The sequence below is a fragment of the Elephas maximus genome, chromosome 2 (genome assembly GCF_024166365.1).
Source record: "Elephas maximus indicus isolate mEleMax1 chromosome 2, mEleMax1 primary haplotype, whole genome shotgun sequence".
Lineage (NCBI taxonomy): Eukaryota > Metazoa > Chordata > Mammalia > Proboscidea > Elephantidae > Elephas > Elephas maximus.
Window position 1 is genome coordinate 212,488,818 of NC_064820.1, and position 26,606 is coordinate 212,515,423.

At 38.0% G+C, this 26,606-nt stretch overlaps 1 protein-coding gene across 2 annotated transcripts in view; it reads left to right on the forward strand.

Annotated features, from left to right (window-relative positions):
* The window catches only part of AKAP10 (A-kinase anchoring protein 10), a 196,493-nt gene that overhangs the window by 143,865 nt on the left and 26,022 nt on the right, over window positions 1–26,606 (forward strand). For both annotated transcript variants that reach the window (XM_049874621.1, XM_049874620.1), the window contains 3 exons: window positions 961–1,043; window positions 9,789–9,841; window positions 10,468–10,563. In XM_049874621.1, coding sequence (XP_049730578.1) covers window positions 961–1,043; window positions 9,789–9,841; window positions 10,468–10,563 — 232 coding nt within the window. The remainder of the gene's footprint in view (window positions 1–960; window positions 1,044–9,788; window positions 9,842–10,467; window positions 10,564–26,606) is intronic.

Consider the following 26,606-nt stretch of genomic DNA (forward strand, 5'->3'; position numbering starts at 1 on the left):
TTAAGACACTGCCTTTATCCTATGTTTCCTTATATATGTGTTACTTGTTCTGAATTTTTGTTCTGTTGCATTGATTTTTTACAATATTTTTGGTTGTTTTATTGAGGTAATTTACATACTATAAAATTTATTAAATTTTAGTGTACAATTTCAATGAATTTTCTTAAATGTATATATGGACATACAACCACCAGCCCAGTAATGATATAGAACATTTTCATCACCCAGAATAGTTCCCTCATGCCAGTCAGTCCCATCCTCCCAGTCCCTGGCTTTCATCACTATAGTTTTGCCATTTCTAGAATTTCATATAAATAGAATCATGCAGTATGTAGTTGTTTTGTATCTGGCTTCTTTTATATTAATGCTTTTGAGATTTATCCTTTGTTCCATTGATTTCGTCTATTCCTATACCTTAATTGAAGCCCTGGTGGTGCAGTTGTTAAAAGCTTGCCTTCTTACCAAAAGAACAGCAGTTCAAATCCGCCAGCTGCTCCTTGAAAACCCTACAGGGTAATTCTGTTTTGTCATATAGGGTCACCATGAGTCAGAATCAACTCAATAGCAGTGGGGTTCATACCGGAATTACCGTAGCTTTATATTTGGATCATTGTTAGAGCAAGTCATACCTATTGTCTATTCTTTTCTAAAATTGTCTTGGCTATTTTTGTGCCTTTTTTGTGTTAATTTCAGGATTGTGCATTACCTATTAACTTGTCATCTTTCATAAACGTTTTTGGGATTTTGAATGGAATTTCATTGACTTAAAGGTTATTTTTGCTTTCTGTGGAGAAGGTAGATTCTATTTAAAATATGCTCCGCTTTGAATAACATAATAACATAGGCTAACTATAAATTATATTTCTGGCTTTCCAGATTTAGGCAAGGTGTGCTTAGAAGCAGTTCCCCCCCCCCCTTCTAAATTAAACACTAATTGTTAAAAATTATATCCTTATTTAGGAAAATGACATTTGGAAGAGTCAGTGACCTGGGGCAGTTCATCCGAGAATCTGAGCCTGAACCAGATGTAAAGAAATCAAAAGGTTTGTGGTGTTTTGATACTTTGTATTAAGCTTTTACTCACGTTAGTCATTGTCTGTAAGTGAAGGATCATTTAAGATTTAAACTGAGTTTTTGTGAAATAACTGCCATATCTTTCATCCTGTGTTTATGGTCAGAAGCGGGGACAACAAGGGCATCATCTAATCACATCTCTAGATAGTCGCTTCCTCCGAACCAAGTTACTGAACTTGCTTTACCATTGTAGAAGTTACCCCATATGAAAAAATATTGCTCACCTTTTTATATAATGAAAAAATACCCAATCCAGGTTGAATTTTCAGGTTTATCTTGAGACCCTATATTTTTTAAAATTTTCTCTAGATCATCAAAAGTTCTTATGAAATATATGTGAAAAATGTCAGTAGGTTGAATACAAATTGTTACTTTGTTTAAGCAGCAGAAGAGTGCTTGGTCAATTCTAAGTGTTAGATTCACACTTTACAGGTACACTCTTTGTCACTGATTTCAGCTTCTAAATGACTGGTTTACACAGGAGGATTTTGGAAACCAGTAAACTTTTCATGTGGTTGGATTGACACTATTGTCTTTCAAGTAAAAGGTACTGACTTCCATAAGAAGAAAATGCTTCATTTTTGACAAGTGTGTCTAAAATTAAAAAGTCTTGTTTATCTTCCTATGGAATTTAATAGGACTGCATTCCTGATGGAAACCCTGGTGGCGTAGTGGTTAAAAGCTATGGCTGCTAACCAAAAGGCTGGCAGTTCGAATCCACCAGGCGCTTCTTGGAAACTCTGTGGGGCAGTTCTCCTCTGTCCTATAGGGTCGCTATGAGTCAGAATCAACTCCATGGCAACTGGTTTGGTTTGGTTTCTGCATTCCTGATATGTTCGTTTGTTTGTTTGTTTAATACAACTGTTGTTTAAATAATGAATTATACAATTTTATTTTGGATGAATAACCTACACTTTGATCAGATATACATTGACAGAGTGCTTTAAAAAAAAATGAAACAATTGTTGAAATAAGTTAAACCACAAAAAGACTTGTTACCTATTTGACTTTATTAGTTGATCCAAATAATTGATTTCATTTCCTGTTTTGCCAGAAAAATCTTGGATACACAGATGGGTAAAGGGTAGTCTGCACAGTAGTTCATTCAGTAAATAATTTTGAGTGTCTCTGCGCTAGCATTCCCCACGCAGATTAGAAGATACAGATCCTGCCATCAGGAAACTTACAATCTAGTGGTTATGTGCCTTTTATTGTGTAAACATGAATACTAGGAAGAGGTCACTGGTGGCCTTGGACAAGAGGAAGTGCTAGGTGGCCTCTGTAAGGTATTGGCTAGGAAGGGCTCTACAGCGTCATCAGGTAGGATAACAGATTCTCCGAAGTTGCCAGCACAGCATTAATAGAAAGTCTCTGAGCTGTTTTTTGAGCTGGTCTTATTCCTCTGACAGCTAGTGAAGAAATGCCACTGTTCCAGAGTATAGGTGTGGGGTATCTGTCGTTTGCTCATGTTTTGTTTTATATGAATTAAGATACGAGTGGTTAAAATAGAAAGGAAACTTCTCCCCAAACTACTCTCTGTTTATTCTGTTCATTCAGTCTCTTCATGTTATTTTTGTCCAATAAAAATAATTGTGTGCCTACTGTATACACTCACTGTTCTAGATACTGGGAAGAAAATAAAATTCCTGCCCTCATGGACCTTGACATTATAGTGGAGGAGACAGTAAACAGATAAACAAGTACAGTGTATGTGCATATGTTTATGTATTTATGTATAAATATAAAAAGCAGGTTAAGGGACTAGAAGAGTAAAGTTTAGTGGTGATTGTCTTCACTGAAGCATTTGACTAGAGACCTGAGCAAAGTGGGAGAGTAAGCCCTAGCAATATCTGGAAGAAGAGTGTTCTTGGCAAAAGGAACAGAATAGAGACCCTGAAGCTGGAGAGTGCAGCGCAAGACTGATGTGGCTGGAGTGGAGTGAGCAAAGGAATGAGTGGTAGAAAGCCAGAAGCTATAGTAAGGACTTGAAAGAGTTGGGATATCATTGGAAGTTGGAGTAGTGAAGTGACATGATCTGGTTTATGTTTTAAAGGAAACACTCTGGTAGCTGTTTGGAAAATAGAATGTAGAGGGTTAAGAGGAGAAGCAGGGAAACAGAACATTCTTAATATAGGCTAGGTAAGGATGGTGGTTATGAATTAGGCTGGTGGTGGAAGAACGGTCAGATTTGGGTATATTTGAAGGTAGAGACAACAGGATTCTGTCTATATAAGTAACCTCATCTATCAAGTTACTTGGCATTATTAATTTAATTGGGACATCCCTACATACAATAATGAATCTGCAACTTGGTTTAACACATCCACATATTCTAGTTTCAGTTAGTTGTCCAGACATCTCTTTAAGTTGCTACTTTTTTGGAACAAATTCAAACATCTGTTATAGTCCAGTAGGCTCTCTGTGTTCTCAGCCTTACCTTGCCTACTTCTTTTGGTATGACACTTCCTATTGCTTTCTTTGTTCCACTTACGTTGGACAAGTTTTCCTCAAACAGGCCAGGTTCTTTCCTCCTCCGTAGACTGTTTTGCTTCTAGTTTCCTCTGCCTGGAACCCTTGGCCCTAAGTCCTTTGCATGACTGACTGTTTCTCACCTTTGAAGTCTTCAATTCTACCTGTTTAGATCCAGGTCTTCTTTAACAGCCATATTTGAAGTATCTGGCCACACCTGCTGAAATATTTGAAGTATAATGACATCTACAGCTTACTTTTAAATGGCTTAGCAAAGAAAATGGTAATAATAACAATAATTTAACAATAATTGTGTGAAGAGAAAGAAAGAGAAAAAGCAAATGTGGCAAAAAAGCTTAGTTGTCATTATATTGTTATTAGGTGCCATTGAGTTGATTCCAACTCATAGCAACCCTGTGTACGAGAGAACGAAACACTGCCCAGTCCTGTGCCATCCTCATAAATTTTTATCCTCATATTTTTTTTTCCTAGACAGGAACTATTAATTTAGTTATTTTTAAGCTCCTTAATAATAACTAAATAATAGTTCCTGTCTAGGGAAAAAAAATCTGACTGCTTTCTCTGTCATGTCACCCTGCTGGTTTCCATTGCAACACTATACTCTGTAATTATTTTATTCTCACACTTATATTAACTTGTTTATTTTTTCAGTGTCCTCCACTAGAATAAGATCCATGAGGGTACTTGGAACTCTGGTGTTTATTAGGTACCCATCAAACATTAAATGGTAGTATGAACAAAGTGCTATAAGAAAATTAAGGAAGGTATTTTGGCTTTAATAATGGATGATCCGCAGTCACTCAGAATCCTACCTCCTAGAGAAAACAACTGTCAGTGGTTTTGCTCAGTTTATACATCTACAAAACAAATCAGAATCATTCCAGTAAGATTCTTTAGAGTATATTGGCATGTACTTTTGGTATCAGATCTGACCTTCTCTCTAAAATCAGAATGTTATTTCAGGTAACTTATACAATCATTTTTTTCATTTACACAATGAATATACTTGTAAAAGTAGACCAAGGTTTTTGTACATGGATGTTTATTAAAACATTGTTTCTAATAACAAAACATTGGAGGTATCCATCAGTCAGACTGGTTAAATAAACTTTATGGTTTTTCTACGTAATGCATTACATCGAATTATATTTTAATGAGGTAGAACTGTATTAATATAAAAAGTTTCCTAAAATATAATAAGTAGAAAAATTGATAGAACAGTATGCATTATATGATTTCTATTATATTATTTTTTAAATACTCTTATATTAGAAGTGTTATTTGTAAGTGAAGAAGAGTAGAAATATGGAAAAACAAAAATAAAAAATGAGACCATCTAGAGATCACATCACTATTAGTACTTCAGTATGTTTCCCTCTGGATTATTTTTCTTTGCATATGTAAATATCAGTGACTTTGTGTTTTCTTTGTTTTTATACTGAATATATTGTTTAATAATGAGCTCTGCCTTTCCATTCTAGTAAATTTTCATTTTATCCAGTACTCAGACCATATTCATGTTTCCATGGTTGACCCTAACATGTGCTTTATAGCTGCTTTGTTCAGACCAGTATTTAGTTCAGGACCACGCATTGCTTCTTGTTAAAGTCTCTTAAGCTTGTTTTAATCTAGAATGGTCTGTTTTTTATGACCCTTGTTAAATGTATTAGGCTAATGACCCTACAAAATGCCCAACCACCTGGATATTTTTAATTATGTTATTTAACTTATTTTTTTTGTCCTTGTGTTTCTTGTAAACTGCAAGTTATATTTAAGGTCTTGATGATTTGAGTTAAAAATTTTTGGTTAGGATACATATGGGTAACATGTATGGTATTTTTTAAAGACTATATATATGTTGCATATCCATTAAAATATTCCCTGAAAGGATACATTAAAAAATTTAACGGAGATTATTTTAAGAATGAGAAGAGGTACTTTTTACTTTTCATTATACCCTTGTTCCCTTCTTTTTTTATTTTCTTACCCTGTACTGCTTAATCATCCACCCATACTTCTCCCGTGGCTTCCTTTTGCACTTGGAATAAAACCTAGATGCTCTGCTGTGACCTATAAATGTCCCCTGCCTGCCTCTGTAACCTTATTCTGAACTACTGTTCCATTCATGTACTAAGCTCTAATTGTACTATCCTTTATTCTTTCTCTGAAGTATCTGCTCTTTTGAGACTCTACAGTTATGGTTTCCCCTCCATGGAAGCCCTGCCATGGCTTTCATGAAATGACAGGCTCCTTGTTCTTTTCTCAGATGTTCTCTCTTCAGAGAGGCCTTCCCAGCCCACAGGATCTAAAATCATCTCTACTACTAACATTTACTTCTTTATTTTCTTAACTCACTATCTGAAATTACCTTGTTCATTTGCATACTTGTTTGTAGTCTATTTTGCTTCCATGACTAGAATATTGCCTCCATGAGAGCAGAGATTTTATTTGCCACTCTATTAATCGCTTCTAAAATTATTCCTGGCACATGGTAGGCACTCATTAATATTTGTGGATTGAATTAATTAGGCTCTGAAAATGCCATCATAGGTTATCTGAGTGTTAAGATTATGGGTTATATTTATTTTATCTTTAAAAAATCATTTTTTAAAACCCAGTTAACCTACACACATTGACACAGACATAAGTTTTTCAAATTACTTCATTCTTAGGATACTTACGGATGTTTCCCCCAAAATAATGGAGATTTGTTAACACAAATCCCAAAATAATGAAGATGAAGAAATTGAGGACTAGGGAAATTGTGATTGGTTGAGGATTACACAGCAGATTAATAGCAGTTATGAGCTTTGGTTCAAATTACTATCTTGACAACAAACAATTTTTTGCAGTTCAACTCTCCTTTCTCTGTCTTCCTCTCCTTCCTTGCTGAGGGCAGCTGGCAAGAATGTCCATCATTTACCAGCTCATAGTTTAAACTTAGGCTTTGAAACCTGAAAATAGAGCATAGTTACAAAAGTTGAGTTTTGAGAAGAGCGTATCTCAGAGACTTCTGAGAGTATAAAACTTTGATTTCAGGGCAAGGATGGTAATTTTAAAGCTTATATTAAAAAATAATCCAGGAGAAAGTGTAACAAGAAGGACTTGTAAAAGGATGTTTTGAATGTGTGATACCTATAGTGGCAGTACCTTCATTGTGAAAGCTCTTGTGTGTCATGTTGAGAAGCTGGGACTCCTGTCATCTAGATATTGGGGATTTCTAAGCAAAGTACTGACTAGATTCATTTTTCTGGAAGTCATATGGGAATGGATTAGAGTGGGGAGGAACTGGTGTCACGGAAACCAGTCAGTCAGTAGAATGAGCTGGTCATGTAGATAGAGAGAGGAGAGGATTTGAAGTTAGGTAGTGGTAGCAGGAATTAGAAGGAAGGACAGATACACGAGGCTTTCAAGATCGAATTCAAGAGATTGTGTTCCAAGGTAAAATTTTGTGATAGATTTAATATGGAGAGTAAATGTGTCAGGAAGGTAGATTGAGTTTTGTTTTTTGTTTTTTTAAACAAGAGTTCACTAGGTAGAAAATTGTGGATGAAATGAGATAGAGGATAAAGGGAAAAGTAGGTGAGAGACAAAGATGAGCTCAACTTAGAACATGTTTAGTTTGAGATGCCTTTGGACAATTTGGAAGTATCGGTTTGGGACCCAGAGAGAAGTTTTTGTGTTGTCTGCATATTGAAGGAAGTTAATGACACAGGAGTGAATGAAGTGCTCCAAAGAGCATGTGTTGAAGAAAACAGAAGACTGGGAGTGGTATCCTGGAGAACCTCCATGTTAAAGGAGGGGGGAATGGACAGAGGAAGAGTCAAAGATGTGGGTATTAGAGGAGAACTAGAGAGTGTCAGAAAATAGGAGATTGTCAGTAGTGTGACACTGCATTTGAACCTGAAGAGAGAGCAGTGTGTTTGGTAATTCAACAACCATTTAAAACTTCAGGCAGAGCGTTTAACACTGTGGCCCTGTTGACTCTGTTTGGTAGTAAAATTTGACTAGACCGATATTCAAAAACTTTGCAAATAATAAAAATTATTCAGGGAAAAAGATCTAGTTTTTGTATTTTTTATGAGTGCTATTTATAGTTCTATCCCACTGTTAAATTAATCAGGACTTTGCCTCAAGAAATAATTAAACCAATTCAATTGGTTTAAGCAGTTAGGAAATAAGCCTATTCATACGAATGAAAGGATAAGCTGTGTATTTTATTTATGGAAGTAGAGCCTAGCCTACTTCCTTGGTAATTTATCAGGATCTGAGTACAGCTGTAAATAGATTTGTGTCCTAGGAAGTCGAGGTATACTATGGCTGGGGCAGTGCATGGCCATTTAAAACTCTGTTCTCAGTCAGCAAATTTATACAGACCAGAGATCCAACTTATGGCACCATATTCTTTCTAGAAACCCTTTGTACAGGAGCTGATCTGGAAAGTTTGGAACATAACAAATGAATTGATGTCTTCTGATGTGTTTTTAGATTCTTATCCAAGACCAATATCCTGGTCAGAGTTTTGTTATTTTTTAATGTTTTCTGCAAATCTTACAGTAGATGATAGTTTCTTTCATCAGGTAAGGAGAGTACCCATCAACAAATGAATGGATAAACAAAATGTGTACATACATACAATGAAATGCTACTCAGCCAGTAAGAGAAATGAAGTCTTGAATGGAGCTTAAAGACATGCTAAGTAAAATAAGTCAATCACAAAAAGGATAAATACTGTATGACCTCGATAATATAAAAAGACAAGAAGGGACAAATATATAGAGACCGAAGTTTATTAGTGGTTACCAAGAGTAAGAGGGAAGGGATAGGAAAGGGAGGGTTATTGCTTATGGAATACTAGGTTTTTGGTTTACGATGAGGGAAAAATCAAGTTGATTCAAGGGGAGGGTCACAAAGCCGATAAATGTAACTGCGGTAAATAAATTTTCACCTGTAAAAAGTTGAATTGGCTAATGTGTGATCGATATATTAATAGCAATGACAAAAAAAAGAGTAGCTGCTGAGCTGCTTAGTATAACAAAACACCTCATGGGATTTGATTCTTTGGTTTGGAAGTTTGGGGTCGTAGTTTCATGGGACATCCCAGTTAGTTGACAAAATGTGTTTAGTCTTCTATTCTAACTCCTAGTTCATTGTGTATTTCCTGAGTCTTAAATGCTTGCAAACAGCCATCCAAGGTACAGTTGGTCTCTATTTGCCTGGATCAACAAAGGAAGGAGAGGAGTCAGGAATAAGAGGAAGAAATGGAGTGTGTGGCTCCATGCCTCCATGAACAACTCCCTCCTTTGCCATGAGATCAGAAGAACTGGATGGTGATCACCTACCGTTACTGAACATTTCCATCAAAGATTCTCTAGAAGAGTCCTGATCGAAAGGGGGAAAATGTAGAGCAGAATTCCAAATCCTCATGGAATACAGAATTTCTGGTTCCATGAAGGCTGGATGAACCCCATAAACTATTGCCCTGAGATAATCTTTAAACCTTAAACCAAAAATATCCCCTGAATTCTTCTTAAAACCAAACAGTAGTTTAGCTTGACTAGTAAAGAACGTATACCTTGAACATCGTGCTCATTTAAGATCTATATGGGATCAAGCCGACAACAGAAACTTGAAAAATTAGATAGGAAACTTAGGGTGCAGTGAGTTTATGTTAATGGAGAGGAACAACTTGGAAAAGGAGGGTGAGAATGGCTGCACAACTCAGAGAATGTAATCAATGCTACTGAATTGCACATATGGAAATTGTTGAATTGGTATTTGTTCTGCTGTGTATATTCTCAACAAATAAATAAATAAATGCACTGACCCTCCTACCCCCCACAAAAAAAAAAAAAAAGTTAAGCAGGGTAGAAGAACTCAGAACTCTGGAACAGCCTTTTAGAAGTTTTTCAGGTAGCACAACATGGTGAATGTAGTTAATTTTACTGAATTATACACTTAAAAATAGTTAAAATGGCAAACATTTTGTTATACATATATATTTTTTTTTTTACCGTAATAAAAACGAAAAGTGTTTACAACTAATAGTCTGTTAGGGAAGCAATATAATCAGTTTTTATTAATGATAATGTACCTGAATGTTTTGGATGGGATTATGTAAGAAAAGAATACCAATATCTGAAAGTAACAGCTTATAAATAAGAACATTTTTAAATATAAAGTCGTGTATGAAATCTGCATTTAATTTTGACTTTGTTTACTAGGATCCATGTTCTCACAAGCTATGAAGAAGTGGGTGCAAGGAAATACCGATGAGGTAAATTCTACTTTTAGTGTAAAGAGATTCCTTTACTGAGTACCACCTTATTTAAGTAAGGTTTCATATTTCTTCTTGCTTTAGTTCTCATGTTTAAAAATCATGGCACATCAGTGCACCCTTATCTAGGACGTAACAATAAAGGGTGACCTCTTTAGCATCTAACAATTGCCTGGTGGTAGCAGTGAAGGTAAGTTCAGTCCAAAGACTTACCTGTGAAGGATATCCATGCATTCAAGTTTCTACCAACAAACAGACCTCAGTAATCAATGTAGAATTAAAAAGCTCAAATGTTCCCCTCCCCACTGCCAGTTTTACTTTTCAGAAGTGGAGGCTTGCTTTTTTAATACTTAAGTGTATTATTGAGAGATGGGATGGAAAAAGAAACATTTTATTTTCACCATTCAACATGAAAATGATCATAGTGTTGGTTACCCACCCAACAGCTGACTTTAGAAGACAGCGAATGGTGTGTTAAGACATCATATTAGAGAGTAGCTCAGATCCTTTCGGACAATGGAGTGTACTTCTAATTTAAATAAATGCAAATGATAATGTATACACAGTTACGTTCAGAGGACTTTAAATAAATGACCATTATCAATATTTTGAATTACTTCTTTTAGGCCCAAGAAGAACTAGCTTGGAAGATTGCTAAAATGATAGTCAGTGACGTTATGCAGCAGGCACAGTATGATCAACCATTAGAGAAATCTACAAAGGTAAGAATGACTTATGTTCTGACCTAGTTTGTATATAATTGAAAAGAATTAGATTCCAGGTAGATAAAAATAAAAGAGGATATAAGGGAGTTTTGGCTTCTGCCTTTGAATGATTAACTGGTACAGAGATTTCCCTCTTATCATAAACAACTAGAAGACATCTGACAAACTAAATGCAACAGTTGTTTCTAGATATTGAACAACAGCAGTAGAAGACTGTAATCCTTGTATGAAGGGTAATATGTAGGCAGCCCAAGCTTATTGCCTAGAAGCAGTTTCCAGATTTTACAGAGGAAGAAACCAAACAGCCTGGTAGTCTTGCTGAATTAAGAAGTGAAAAGTTGAAGTATGAGGAACCCAAGATGGCTAGAAGTTATAGAACAGGGTACCAGAAAAGAGCGAGCTGCACAGAAGGAGAGCACCAGAGATAAGTAAAGAGGTTCCCTCAAGTCCTTGGTGAGTATAGATCTGTACATGCATTGGGTGAAAATACACACAGCCAGAGAAAGAACTCAGAAAATAGTAGGCTGGATAGTTAGTGCAATTGGGGCAAGAAACAGTTAACATTCATACTGGCCAGAATGGAGAGATGTAATACACAAGGCATTTGGGTAGTGTCTCCCGAAAAGGTTATGCTTTACTAGAGCTAAATTGGACCTAAGGTAAAGCACTTTAACTGAGCTTAAAAGCAAGCTTTGTAAGGATCAAACTGATCTGTAAGTACCTTAACTGCATGCCAGAGCAAAGACCAGCCCTCCTTAAAAAAACAACAAAATTCAGCACTCAACAGTGTAGAATCAGAATGTCCAACATTGAGTAAAAAATTAACCAGGCATTGCAGAAAAGCATGACCCGTATCTTAGCAGGCCCAGAAATGACAAAAATGATGAAGTTAGCCTACAAAGACCTTAAAACAGCTATTTTAAATGTTATAAATTTGTTCAAGAATGTCAAGGAAAACATGGATATAATAAGGAGAGAAATGGAAGATATATAAAAAAGACCCAAATGGAATGTCTCAAAAGAAAAAATTCAGTATCAGAAATGAAAAAATACACACACACCTCACTTATCAACATGGCTAGGTTCCAAAGACCAAGTCAATATGCAAAAATCAGTGATGGGTGAAATATCATTATTTCCTGCCCCAGCCTCCCCTCCTTCCTAGCCCCACCACTCCCAACTAGGCAGCCATGGCCCCTCTGTACCTGTGGTGGTCACAGGCTTGCCCTTGCTTTGCTCTCCAGTATCCAAATCCATGCTGCAGGCAGCTGGCTAGACATCCTCAGCCACCTGGCATCCTAGCTCAAGCTCCATGGTTTACTTGGTGCAGAAAGTGGGGCGCCATGGGCTGGGTGGTGCACGGCAGCCTTGAGCACCCACTGGCCAGTGCCTGTATGTGGGGTGAGCCTGGAATGGAGGGTTGAGTGCATCAGGAAAAGGGAGAAGGCGTGAGCCAGGAGGAGTGGAGATGGCTCCATTCCTCTCTTCGCGCACCCTGAAGTTGCTGCACGCAGCAAGCATGTGCAGGTAGGTGGGGTCATTAATGTGCAGAATGGCCAGATGGTAGATTTTTTACTATTGTCATAAATGTGAAATGTCAGTTAATGAAATAGTCAATAAATGAGGAGTAGGTGTACACTGAATGGGATTAACAGCAGATTAGAAATACAGAAGAAAAGATCAGTGAAAAGCAATGGAAATTATAAAGCACGAAGAGAAAAAAGGCTAGGAAGAAGAAAGAACAAAGCTTCAGTGAGCTGAGGTAATACCAGGCAACCTAACGTGTGATTAGAGTTTTTGACAAAGGGGGTGGGGTGCAGAAAAAAATTTTTTGACAAAATAATGTTTGAATTATTTGATAAAAAAAATACATACAGATCCAAGTGTGTGATGGTTAATGTTGTGTGTCAACTTGGCTAGGCTAAACTTCTTAGTGGTTTGGCAGACACTATGTATCACCTCTCATTTTGTGATCTGGTATGAGCAGCCAGTTAGTTGGAAGAGGAGTTTCCTTGGAGGTATGGCTGGCGTCCAAGATATAAGTGAATATTCTGGCAAAGCTCACTCTCTTCCTAATCCTGCAATTTTGTTGGCATATGAACTTGGGATGTAAGCCAGCAGGGGCTGTAGGCCCTAACCTGCAAGCTTTGGGCTCATCAGCCTCTGGAATCTTGTGAACCTACAGAGGTTGTCAGCCTGTCATCTGATCCATGAATTTGGGATTTGCCAGCCCTCACAGTTTCATGAGCCTTTTACTCACAATTATGTAAGCCATTTCCTTGAAGCAAATCACTCTCTATATGTCTATATGTGTTTCACTTGTTTTGTTCCTCTAGAGGACCCAGACTAAGCCATGTTCACCAAACCACAAGCAAAATAATCTTAAATAAAACTACAGCGAGATACATCATAATCAAATTACCAAAAGCCAGTAATAAAGAGAAAATCATAAAAATGACTGGGAGAAAAATTATAGAGCAACAAAAAGAATGACAGCAGACTTCTTGTCAATCTGTGCCACCAGCAGATAGCTTTAGACCTTTTATCAAACAAAAGTTGATTGAAACTTCATTCTCTACAGACCTACAACTAAAATAAGTCTTTAATCAGAAAGGAAGGAACAACACCAAGTAGAAACTTGGATCAACACAAAAGAAATCGTAAATAGGTAACTGTATAACATTCCCCTTATTTTGAAATCTGTTTGAGACAATTTATTTAAAGCAAAATAATATATTTTGAGGTTTACAGCATACATAGAAGTAAAATGTATGACAATAATAGCACAAAGGATATGAGAAGAGAAATGGAAGTAAACTGTTCTAAGATTTCTACACTAAACATAAAGTGAGATAATGTTATTTGAAGGTATCGTGTGATAAAGAGCAACCACTAAAAATAAAATGGAGGAATATAGCTGATAAGCCAATTAAAAAAAAAAACCAAAGCCATTGCTGTCAAGTTGATTCCAACTTATAGGGCAGAGTAGAACTGCCCCATAGGGTTTCCAAGGAGCAACTGGTAGATTCAAACTGCCTATCTTTTGGTTAGCAGCTGTAGCTCTTACCACTATACCACAGGGCTCCGATAAGCCAATAGTGAGAGGTAAAACCAAACTCTGAAAAATACTGACTCCAAAAGAATACAGGAAAAGGCAGTGGGGAGGGGGGGAAGAGACAACCAATGGGACAAATAGATGACAAATATTAAGATGGTAGATTTAAACCAAATCATATTAATTACATTAAATGTGAATGATCTAAATAGTTAAAAGACAGAGATTGTCAGATTGGATAATAAAACAAAACTCAATTATATGTTATCTACAGAAAGCCCACTTTAAATATAAAGACATAGATAGGTTAAAAGTAAAAGGGTGGAAAAGATGTAGCATGCAAGCACTGTGAAAGGAAAAGTAATAAATGGTTGTATTACTGCAAATCAGAGTAAACTTCAAAACAAGAATTACCAGGCACAGAGGACATTTCATAATGACAAAAAGGTCAGTTCATCAAGAAGACATTACAATCCCAAACATGTTTGCATCTAATAACAGAACTTCAAAATACATGAAGCAAAAGCTAATAAAACTGCAGGACAAAATACACAATCCATAATTATTGTTGGAGATTTCAACATTCCTCTCTAAGTAATAGAACAATAAGGATATAGAAGACTTGAACAATGCTATCAACCATCTTAGCCTAAATGAGAGAAAAATTCACTCAGCAACAGCAGGATGCACTTCTTTTTAAGTGCACATGCAACATTCACCAAGATGTACCATGTGGTGGACCATAGGAAACAAGTTTCAGTAAATATTAAAGTGTTATAATCATACAATGTTTGTTCTCTGACTACAGTAGAATTAAACTAGAAATCAATAGCAGAGAGATATTTGGCGAAATCACAATATTTGGAAGTTAAACAGTATACTTCAAAGTAACTCATGAGTCAAGGAAGAAATCAAAAGGAAAATTAGAAAATATTTTTGACCAAACTGAAATGAAAACACAACATAATATTTGTGGAACACTGCTGAAGAGGTTCTTAGAGGAAATTTTATAGCATTAATTGTTTGTTACATAAGAAGATCCAAGTCTTTTATGTTAAGAAACTAGAAATAAGGAGTAAATTAAACTCAAAGCAAAAAAAGAAAAAGCCCATTGCCGTCAAGCCAGGTCCGACTCATAGCAACCCTAAAGGACAGAGGAGAACTTCCCCATAGGGTTTCCAGGGAGTACCTGGTGGATTCAAACTGCCGACCTTTTGGTTAGTAGCCAGCTGTAGCTCTTAACCACTAAGCCACTGAGCAGAAAGAAGTACGTAATAAAGATAACCGTGGGTATAATTACATGGAAAACAGGCAAACAGTAGGAAAAAGAAAAAAAGCCAACTGTAAAGACCAATTAAATTGATAAACTTCTAGCCAGACTAATTGAGAGAGAGATAAAGAGAATAAAAAAAAAAAAAAAAAAATTTTTTTTTTTTAGATATGTATGAATTATTAATAGAAGGATTGAAAGAGGGGGCATCACTGCAGCTCCTACAATTATTAAAATGATAATGGAATATTATGAACAGCTTCTTGCTAATAAATTCAACAGCTTGGATGAAATGGAGAAATTCCTTGAAAGACAAATTGCCAAAACTCACTCAAGAAGAAGTAGATAAGCTGAATAGTGCTTTATCTATTTAAAAAATTGATTTGTAGTTAAACAAAATGAAACCTTCCCACAGAACTTAGGGCTGTGGTCTCATGTGACAGTCCAATTAGTTGGCATAATATAATTCTTAAAGTTTGCGTTCTACCTCCCAGTATGGTGTGAGTAGTGTCTGAGATTTTTAAAACTTACAAATGGCCATATAAGATACAACTATTGGTCTTTACTTGTCTGAAACAAAAGAGAAAGAAGAAAACCAAGAATCAGAAAGAACTGGACTACAGCTCTGTCTACAGGCACCACTGCCTCAAGAAGACATTACAGTCCTAAACATGTATTCATCCAATAAAAGAGCTTCTAAATGCAGGAAGCAAAAACTGATAAAACTGCAGGAAGAAATAAACAAATCCATAATTATTGTTAGCATTTCTCTCTCAGTAATTGATAGAACAGTCAGGAGACCAGGAGAACTAGACGGTGCTCAACTACAACTACTGAACCTTCTGATCAGGCTGATCAGAGACACTAAATGAATCCTGATTAAAAAGGGAGAATATATGGCACAGAACTTCAAATTCTTACAGAATTCAGACTTATTGGACCAGTTGTGTGAGGCTGGAGAAGTCCTTGAGATTATGGCCAAGTTGCTCTTCAGACCTTGAATTGAAACTGTCCCTTGAAGTCACCTTAAATTAAATAACAGTTTAACCCAAAGCGCAAAGATTGTCACCCTTGATTACTGCATTAAAAAAAAAAATTATATAAGACCAAAGGGTTAACAGCTATTTTAAAACAGATGAGAAGGTTGGCAGGGGGGAAGGGTAGAAAGTGAAGCAGCAAGAACAGAAACAAGAATGTTGACACAATGTAAAGAATATAACCAATATCGCTGATCATCATGTCTAGAAACTGTGAAATGGGAATGAGTTTTACTGTGTATATTTTCACTAAAAATAAAATTAGGAGGAAGAGTCAACGTGGGGCTTTAGAAAGACACCATGCTGTCTCCCTGCAGCTAAGACCCGAAAAACTAAGTAAAACATACATACAATGGTCAATACTGGAAACCTGGGATAAAGAACTAGATCAAACACCAAATGGAAGAAGAAACTGATGGAAAACAGAGAATAACGAGAAAGACAGAATGGAGGTCCCCTGCCAACTAACACGGCACAGCGTTCCCATCTTAAAGCACAGCCAGCAACAATCCCAGACAGGGAGGCAACTTCACAGAGCTCCCAACAGGAGACAGCACCTGGTAACCAGAGAAACATGCTTTCCCACCCCTCATTTTCTGGCTAGTAGAAACAGGCACCATCACATTAACCCAGAAGCCCCCACTGCCAGGGTCCATAATACAAGCTCCCATAATGCCCTGCCTGGGCCCACTATGCCCTCTCCTGCTGTGCGACTTATTATTTATTTTTTTCCTTCCTTTTCTTTCTCAGGAAACTGTGGTGGTATAGTGGTTCAGAGCTATGGCTGCTAACCAAAAGGTCAGCAATTCACATCCACCAGGTGCTCTTTGGAAACTCTATGGGGCAGTTCCATCCTGTCCTGTAGGGTCTCTATGACTCAGAATTGACTTGACAGCAACACATTTGGTTTTTTTGTTTTATTTTGTTTTGGGGTTTTTTTTGTTTTTGTTTTTTTAGTTTATTCCTTCTCCTTCCCACCTGGCCCTATACACCTCCTCCCCACCTTCCTTCTGGCTCCCTCTGTGCCACCAGTTTTTTTTTGTTTCTTTTTCTTTCTTCCTTCCACCACCTCTCCCCATGTACCACCTCCCTCTCTACCAGCCCCCAGGTCTCCCCTGCCCTAACTCACTGGCCTCCACCACACTGCCATTTTTTTTTTCTTTCTTCCTTTTCTTCTCCCTCCGACTTAGCCTTATATACTACCTCTCCCCTCCCCCCAACACCAGCCCCTGCTACATCTTGAAAGCCACCAACTTGCTGTCACCCTGGTCCACCCCACACCCACCCCCCTGCCACAGCTGTGCTGCCATTTTTATTCTTTCTTTCTCCTTCCCTCCTAGACGTGTATACCATCTCCCTTCCCTTCCCGCCAGCCCCCAGGTCAGCCCGCCACCATTTGCCAGCCCCCACCATGGTGCCATTTTTTTTTCTCTTCCTTTTCTTCTCCCTCCCCTATATCGCTGTACACTACCTCCCCCACACCAGCCCCAGCCACACCACCATTTTTTTTCCTTCTTTTTACCTTCCTTTTCTTTCTCCTTCCCACCTAGCCTTTTACCCCAGTTCACTACCCTTCCCACTGACCCCTACAGCACTGCCATAGCTAAAGTGCCACCAGTGCACTGGCCCACCACTGCCAGGTCTACCCCACCCCATCTCTTGGCCCCCAACACACCGCCATTTATTTTTTCTTTCTGTCTTCTTTTCTTTCTCCCTTCAACCTAACCCCATATACCACCTCCCCACCCTTCCCACCAGCCCCCCGGTCCACCCCACTGCTACCCACCAGTTCCTGCCTCACCACCATTTTTTAAAATTTATTTCTCCCTCCCACCTAGCCCCGTATGCCATCACCTCCCCCTCCCCCCTGCTGCCATCATACCGCCATGGGTAGAGTGCCCCTGGTGCTCAGGTCCACTGCCAGACTGTGCCCACACTGCACCTCCCCTTCCACCACTCAACCAGCCTGCTAAATGGAGGGAAGCGACCCCATACCACTCCACATATGACACCGCTACCCATTTGGCAGGGGGCTATGAATGCTCCCACACCTCTGTACCAACATCAGGGGCAGACAGTGCCCACTAGTCTGCCCTCAGCCACCTTGCCAAATGAGTGTACAGTGAAGTGGGCTTGCCCTGCCTGCTGTTGCCCTGCCCACCCAGTTTAGGTGATGAGAGCTATCATGCTCACAGATAAGCAAGCAGCAAATCACAGCCTGCCCGCCCATGCTGACATGTCAAAACAGAAGGATGAACCAAACATAGAGTCAGTAAATAAAGAAAATAATACCTTAATGTCTCAGAGATAGCAGACAATATCAAAACATATATATAAAAAAAAAAAAAGGCAGGAAAAGATAGCTCGAGCAAGTGACCGAAATAAAGACTCAGATAATCTTTCAGTAGAAGAAAAGGCAGTAAAACTATCTAATACAGAATTGGAAAGACTAATATTTATGGCCTTCCAAGAGCTTAGGAAAGAGATCAAGGAAAACACAGACAAAACCAAGGGAAAATAGACAAAATCATGGAAAACACAGGAAAAACAATGAAAACATAGCGAAAATCAAGGAAAATACAAACAAAAGGATTCAGGAAATAATACAAAAACAAAATTCAAAATAAAGCATACAAAAACAGCTAAAACCCAAAAGATAAACAATGAAATGTCAGAAATGGACAACTTAATAGAAGGTTTTAGGAGCAAATTTGAAACAATGGAAGAAAGAATCAGTGAGATTGAAGACACTCATGGATGCCACTTTGAGGAAAATTCAGATATAAGAATAAAGAAAAATGAAGAAAACCTAAGAATTACGTGGGACACAATCAAGGGCAAAAATTTGCACATGATCTGAGTTCCAGAACAGGGAAGAAATGGAAAACACAGAGAAGATTGGCAAAGATTTACTGGTAGAAAATGTCCCAAATATCATGAAAGACAAAACTGACCATCCAAGAAGCTTGACAAACCCATATAGGGTAGACCTCAAAAGAAAAGTCTCCAAGACATCATAATCACACTTGCCAAAACCAAAGAAAGAATCCTGAGAGCAGCTCAAGAAAAACGAAAACTCACTTACAAAGCTAAACAATAAGACTTAGCTCTGATTACTCAGAAGAAACTATGTAGGCGAGAAGGCAATGGGATGACATATATAAAACCTTGAAAGAAAGAAAAAAAAATCACCAATCAAGAATAATATATCCTGCAAAACTCTCTTTCAAATATGATGGCAAAATTAGGACATTTCCAGATAAACAGAAATTAAGGAAGATCATAAAAACCAAACCAAACTAATAAACAATATTAAAGGGAGTTCTTCAGTTAGAAAACCAACAACAGCCCGAGTATGGAACACAGGACAGCACCAGCCGTATACCAGCATAGGTAAAGAACTCTCAACAAAACAAAGCTAAAAGGCTTAAAACAGGGAAACAGACATCAATCTTGTGAATGACGACAACATGAAAACAGTAAAAGGGGGAATAAACAGTGTAGTTCAAGAGCTTTCAAGTGAAAAGGAAGTCAAGGTGATATCAAGTAATAAAAACTTTTCAAAATTATGAAGATAAGGCTAAATTTCAGGGAAACCACAAAGAAAGTTAACAAACCTATTCATCAAAATAAAAAAGAGAAACAAAGACTCAGTAAATACAATCTCTAATAACAAAAGACGTGAAAAGAAAATCCACAAACAAAAAGAACTCAGCACACGAAAGTAAGAGGAACAAAGAAACAATCAGCGCCACAAAAAAAAAAAAAGCACAACAATATGTCAGGAATAAACTCATACCTATCGATAATCACACTGAATATAAATGGCTTAAATACATCCATAAAGAGAGAGTGGAGAATGGATTAAAAAAAAAAACACACACACACCGCATCAATATACTGTCTACAAGAGGTACACCATAGACACAAAGACATAAATATATTAAAAATCAAAGAATGGAAAAAAGTATATCAAGCAAGCGGTAGTCCCCCCCCCAAAAAAAAAGGCAGGAATGACAATATTGATAATCTCAGATAAAATAGATTTTAAGACAAAATCCACTGTAAAAGACAAGGAAGAACATTATATAATGATTAAAGGGACAATCCACCAAGAAGGCATAACCATAGTAAATATCTATGCACCCAACGACAGACTTCAAAATACATAAAATAAACCCTAATAGCACTGTAAAGAGAAATAGTTCCACAATAGTAGGAGACTTCAACATACCACTCTCGGTAAAGTACAAGACATCCAGATTGAAACTCAACAAAGATACAGAAGATCTAAAGGCCACAATCAACCACTTGACTTTTAAAGTTTCTTGTAAGTTCTTTGTTTCTTGTTGTTTTGTCTCTTGCTTTGTTGGCATCTTCTCTTTGATCTCTGGTGACCTGTTACCTGCTCCTGTTTCAGAGTTGTACATTGAAAAGCTTATTGGAAGCTCTGTGATTTGGAATGGACTTAATTAGTGGAGACTAGATGAATATTTTAGGTGAATATTTAGTTGGGTATCCACAACTGTCGATATCAATAATTTTTTTTTTTTTTCTGGTTCATTTTTGTTTCTCCAAACAAGAATCTCCCAGGGTTGCCTGATTCTAGCATTTTGGAGCTGGAAGAAGGATGTTGCAGGGAGCAGGACAAGGGAAAAGTGCAGTTTCGATGTGTAGAGTTCCTCTAAAGTCTCCCAGCTGTGAATCCAACATCTCTCCTAGACTTTTCTTTGTACCTGAAATTGCTTAGCGTGGAGCCTCTCTGGCTGAGTTTTTCTCAGGAATATACCTTCTGTTTCCTGCAGGGTTGGGAAAGGAGAGGGAGTCACCTGGTCATCTGAGATGGGAACCAGAGCCTGGCTTTCAGACTCTTCTCTGTTTTCCACCCCCTCTTCACCTCTATTTGGTACCTGATATCAGAATTCCTGGAGGGCATATCAGCTGGCTTCTGTAGACATGACACTTCGTGGGCCCTGGGATTGGCCTTTGTCTGCTAAGTCATTTCATATCCATGTCTTTGCTTGTTTGCATTATATAGGTGTTTGTTAACATTCTTGAAGATGAAGTTTATATTTCTGTTTCTGGTTGTTCTTGTTTGCATTTTGTTTTTGTTTTTTTTAGAGGAAAGGGTATGTATGTATGTGTGTTAGTATATATATGTATGTATTTGTGTGTGTGTGGTAAAATATATATCATAAAAAATTTGCTGTTTCAGCCAGTCTTAAGTGCACAGTTCAGTGACATTAATCATACCATGCTGTGCAACTGTTTCCCCCCCAAATTTTTTAATATCCCTTTCTAAAAAAAAAATTTATCACCCTAGACAGAAACCTAGTACCCCTTAAGCAGTAACTCCCCGTCCGTCCCCTGGTAACTACTAATAAACTTTTGTCTGTGTATTTCTTGTTTTAGATATTTCATATAAGTGTAATCATACAGTATTTTTCCCTTTGAGTCTCATATTTAATTTAGCATAATGTTTTCAGGTCCATTCCTATGGTAGCATGTATCAGAAGTATTTTTTGTCTTTGTAGCCGAATAATATTCTACTGTATGTATATACTACATTTTATTTACCTATTCATCTGTTGATGGACCCTTGGGTCATTTCCACCTTTTGGCTGTTGTAAATAATGCTACAGTGAACGTCTGCATGCGCGTGTCTGTTCGAGACTCTGCTGTTAAGTTCTTTAGGTATATACCTAGGAATGAGATTGCTGGGTTATGTGGTGATGCTATGTTTGACTTTTGAGGGACCACCAAACTTTTCCAAAGTGGCTGCACCCTTCTACATTCCCACCAGTAACATAGGAGTGTTTCAATTCTCCACATTCTCGACAATACTTGTAATATTTTCTGTTTTTCTGAAAATAGCCATCCTAGTAGGTGTAAAGTGGTATTCCATTGTGATTTTTTTTTTTAATTTTTATTAAGCTTCAAGTGAACATTTACCATTCCAATCAGTCACATGTAGGTTTACATAAATCTTACTCCCTTCTCCCACTTGCTCTCCCCCATTGAGTCAGCCCTTACAGTCTCTCGTTTCGTGCCAATTTTGCCATCTTCCCTCTCTCTCTATCTTCCCATCCCCCCTCCAGTCAAGAGTTGCCTACACACTCTCCCATGTCCACCTGATTTAATTAGCTCACTCTTCATCAGCATCTCTCCATTGTGATTTTGATTTTTATTTCCCTAGTGATAAATGGTGGGAGAAAGATGTGGCAGTCTGCTTCCATAAAAATTACAGCTGTGGGAACCCAGTGGGGCAGTTCTACTCTGTTCTATAGGGTCACTTTGAGCTGGAATCAACTCTATAGCAATGGGAGGGAGATGACTAAGTGATGTGGAGCATCTTTTCATGTGCTTGCTGGCCATTCGTACATCTTCGTAGAGAAATGTCTATTCAAGTCCTTTGCCATTGTTAAAATTGAGTTGTTTGTCTTTTTGTTGTCGAATTGTGTAAGTTCCTTATATATTCAAGATATTAAACTCTTACCAGATATAAGGCCCCCAAATCTTTTCTTCTATTCTGTAGATAGTCTCTTTACTTTCTTGGCAGAGCAGTTTCAAGAATGTTGTTGTTAGGTTGTTAGGTGCCATCATGACAGTTCCAACTCACAGCAACTCCATGTACAGCAGAATGAAGCACTGCCCAGTCCTGCACCATCCTTATCATTGTTGTTATGCTTCAGCCCTTACTTGCAGCCACTGTGTCAGTCCACCTCATTGGGGGTCTTCCTCTTTTTCGTTGACCCTCTACTTTACCAAGCGTGATATCCTTCTCCCAGTAACATGTCCAAAGTCTGTGAGATGTAGTCTTGCCATCCTTGATTCTAAGGAGCATTCTGGCTGTACTTCTTCCAAGAGAGATGTGTTCATTCTTCTGGCAGTCCATGGTATATTCAGTATTCTTCGCCAACACCATAATTCAAAGGCATCAATTCTTCTTTGGTCTTCTTTATTTATTGTCCAACTTTCACATACAGATGAGGCGATTGAAAACCCCATGGTTTTCAGGTGCACCTTAGTCCTTAAAGTGACATTTTTCTTTTTAATACTTTAAAGAGGTCTTTTGCAGCACATTTGCCCAACGCAGTGCATGATTTGATTTCTTGACTATTGCTTCCGTGGGCATTGATTGTGGATCCAAGTAAAATGAAATCTTTGACAAATTCGATTTTTTATGTTTATTGTAATGTTGCTTATTAGTCCAGTTGTGAGGATTTTTGTTTTTTTGTGTGTGTTAAGGTGTAATTCATACTGAAGGCTGTAGTCATTGATCTTCATCAGGAAGCGCTTCAAGTCCTCTTCATTTTCAGCAACGAGGTTGTGTCATTTGCATATCACAGGTTGTTAATGAGTCTTCCTCCAATCCTGATGCCCCATCCTTCTTCATATAGTCCAACTTCTCAGATAATTTACTTAGCATACAGGTTGAATTAGTATGTTGAAAGGATACAGTCTTGACACACACCTTTCCTGACTTTAAACCATGCAGTATCCCCTTGTTCTATTCAAACAACTGCCTCTTGGTCTATATACAGGTTCCTCGTGAGCACAATTAAGTGTTCCGGAATTCCCATTGTTTGCAATATTATCCATAATTTGTTATGATCCACACAGTTGAATGCCTTAGTCAATAGAACACAGACAAACACCTTTCTCATATTCTCTGTGTTCAGCCAAGATACATCTGACATCAGCAATGATATCCTTTATTCCACGTCCTCTTCTAAATCCAGCTTGAATTTCTGGCAGTGCCCTGTTGGTATACTGCTGCAACCATTTTTGAATAATTTTCAGCAAAATTTTACTTCCGTTTGATATTAATATTATTCAGTAATTTTCACAGTCTGTTGGATCACCTTTCTTTGGAATGTACACAGACGTGGGTCTCTTCTAGTCAGTTGGCCAGGTAGCTGTCATCCAAATTTCCTGGCGTAGACAAGTGAGCATGTCTAGTGCTGCATCCGTTTGTTGAAACACCTCAATTGGCATTCCATCAATTCCAGGAGCCTTGTTTTTCACCAATGCATTCAGTACAGCTTGGACTTCTTCCTTCAGTAACATCAGTTCCCGATCATATGCTACCTCCTGAAATGGTTGAACGTCAACCAGTTCTTTTTGGTACAGTGACTCTGTATTTTCCTTTCATCTTCTTTTTTTTTTTTTTTTTTTTTTATAATAACTTTTATTAAGCTTCAAGTGAACGTTTACAAATCCAATCAGTCTGTCACATATAAGTTTACATACATCTCACTCCCTAGTCCCACTTACTCTCCCCGTCTTGAGTCAGCCCTTTCAGTCTCTCCTTTCTTGACAATTTTGCCGGCTTCCCTCTCTCTCTATCCTCCCATCCCCCCTCCAGACAAGAGTTGCCAACACAATCTCAAGTGTACACCTGATATAATTAGCTCACTCTTCATCAGCGTCTCTCTCCCACCCGCTGACCAGTCCCTTTCATGTCTGATGAGTTGTCTTCAGGGATGGTTCCTGTCCTGTGTCAACAGAAGGTCTGGAGAGCATGACCGCCGGGATTCCTCCAGTCTCAGTCAGACCATTAAGTTTGGTCTTCTTATGAGAATTTGGGGTCTGCATCCCACTGCTCTCCTGCTCCCTCAGGGGTCCTCTGCTGAGCTCCCTGTCAGGGCAGTCATCGATTGTGGCCGGGCACCAACTAGTTCTTCTGGTCTCAGGATGATGTAGGTCTCTGGTTCATGTGGCCCTTTCTGTCTCTTGGGCTCTTAGTTGTCATGTGGGCTTGGTGTTCTTCATTTTCCTTTGCTCCAGGTGGGTTGAGACCAATTGCTGCATCTTAGATGGCTGCTTGTTAGCATTTAAGACCCCAGACGCCACATTTCAAAGTGGGATGCAGAATGATTTCATAATAGAATTATTTTGCCAATTGACTTAGAAGTCCCCGCAAACCATGTTCCCCAGACCCCCGCGCTTGCTCCGCTGAGCTTTGAAGCATTCATTTTATCCCAGAAACTTCTTTGCTTTTGGTCCAGTCCAATTGAGCTGACCTTCCATGTATTGAGTGTTGTCTTTCCCTTCACCTAAAGCAGTTCTTATCTACTGATTAATCAATAAAAAACCCTCTCCCACCCTCCCTCCCTCCCCCCCTCGTAACCACAAAAGTATGTGTTCTTCTCAGGTTTACTATTTCTCAAGATCTTATAATAGTGGTCTTATACAGTATTTGTCCTTTTGCCTCTGACTCATTTCGCTCAGCATAATGCCTTCCAGGTTCCTCCATGTTATGAAATGTTTCAGAGATTCGTCACTGTTCTTTATCGATGCGTAGTATTCCATTGTGTGAATATACCACAATTTATTTACCCATTCATCCGTTGATGGACACCTTGGTTGCTTCCAACTTTTTGCTATTGTAAACAGAGCTGCAATAAACATGGGTGTGCATATATCTGTTTGTATGAAGGCTCTTGTATCTCTAGGGTATATTCCGAGGAGTGGGATTTCTGGGTTGTATGGTAGTTCTATTTCTAACTGTTTAAGATAACGCCAGATAGATTTCCAAAGTGGTTGTACCATTTTACATTCCCACCAGCAGTGTATGAGAGTTCCAATCTCTCCACAGCCTCTCCAACATTTATTCTTTTGTGTTTTTTGGATTAATGCCAGCCTTGCTGGTGTGAGATGGAATCTCATCGTAGTTTTAATTTGCATTTCTCTAATGGCTAATGATCGAGAGCATTTTCTCATGTATCTGTTGGCTGCCTGAATATCTTCTTTAGAGAAATGTGTGTTCATATCCTTTGCCCACTTCTTGATTGGGTTGTTTGTCTTTTTGTGGTTGAGTTTTGACAGAATCATGTTGATTTTAGAGATCAGGCGCTGGTCGGAGATGTCATAGCTGAAAATTCTTTCCCAATCTGTAGGTGGTCTTTTTACTCTTTTGGTGAAGTCTTTAGATGAGCATAGGTGTTTGATTTTTAGGAGCTCCCAGTTATCGGGTTTCTCTTCATCATTTTTGGTAATGTTTTGTATTCTGTTTATACCTTGTATTAGGGCTCCTAGGGTTGTCCCTATTTTTTCTTCCATGATCTTTATCGTTTTAGTCTTTATGTTTAGGTCTTTGATCCACTTGGAGTTAGTTTTTGTGCATGGTGTGAGGTATGGGTCCTGTTTCATTTTTTTGCAAATGGATATCCAGTTATGCCAGCACCATTTGTTAAAAAGGCTGTCTTTTCCCCAGTTAATTGACACTGGTCCTTTGTCAAATATCAGCTGCTCATACGTGGATGGATCTATATCTGGGTTCTCAATTCTGTTCCATTGGTCTATGTGTCTGTTGTTGTACCAATACCAGGCTGTTTTGACTACTGTGGCTGTATAATAGGTTCTGAAGTCAGGTAAGGTGAGGCCTCCCACTTTCTTCTTCTTTTTCAGTAGTGCTTTGCTTATCCGGGGCTTCTTTCCCTTCCATATGAAATTGGTGATTTGTTTCTCTATCCCCTTAAAATATGACATTGGAATTTGGATCGGAAGTGCGTTAAATGTATAGATGGCTTTTGGTAGAATAGACATTTTTACTATGTTAAGTCTTCCTATCCATGAGCAAGGTATGTTTTTCCACTTAAGTATGTCCTTTTGAATTTCTTGTAGTAGAGCTTTGTAGTTTTCTTTGTATAGGTCTTTTACATCCTTGGTAAGA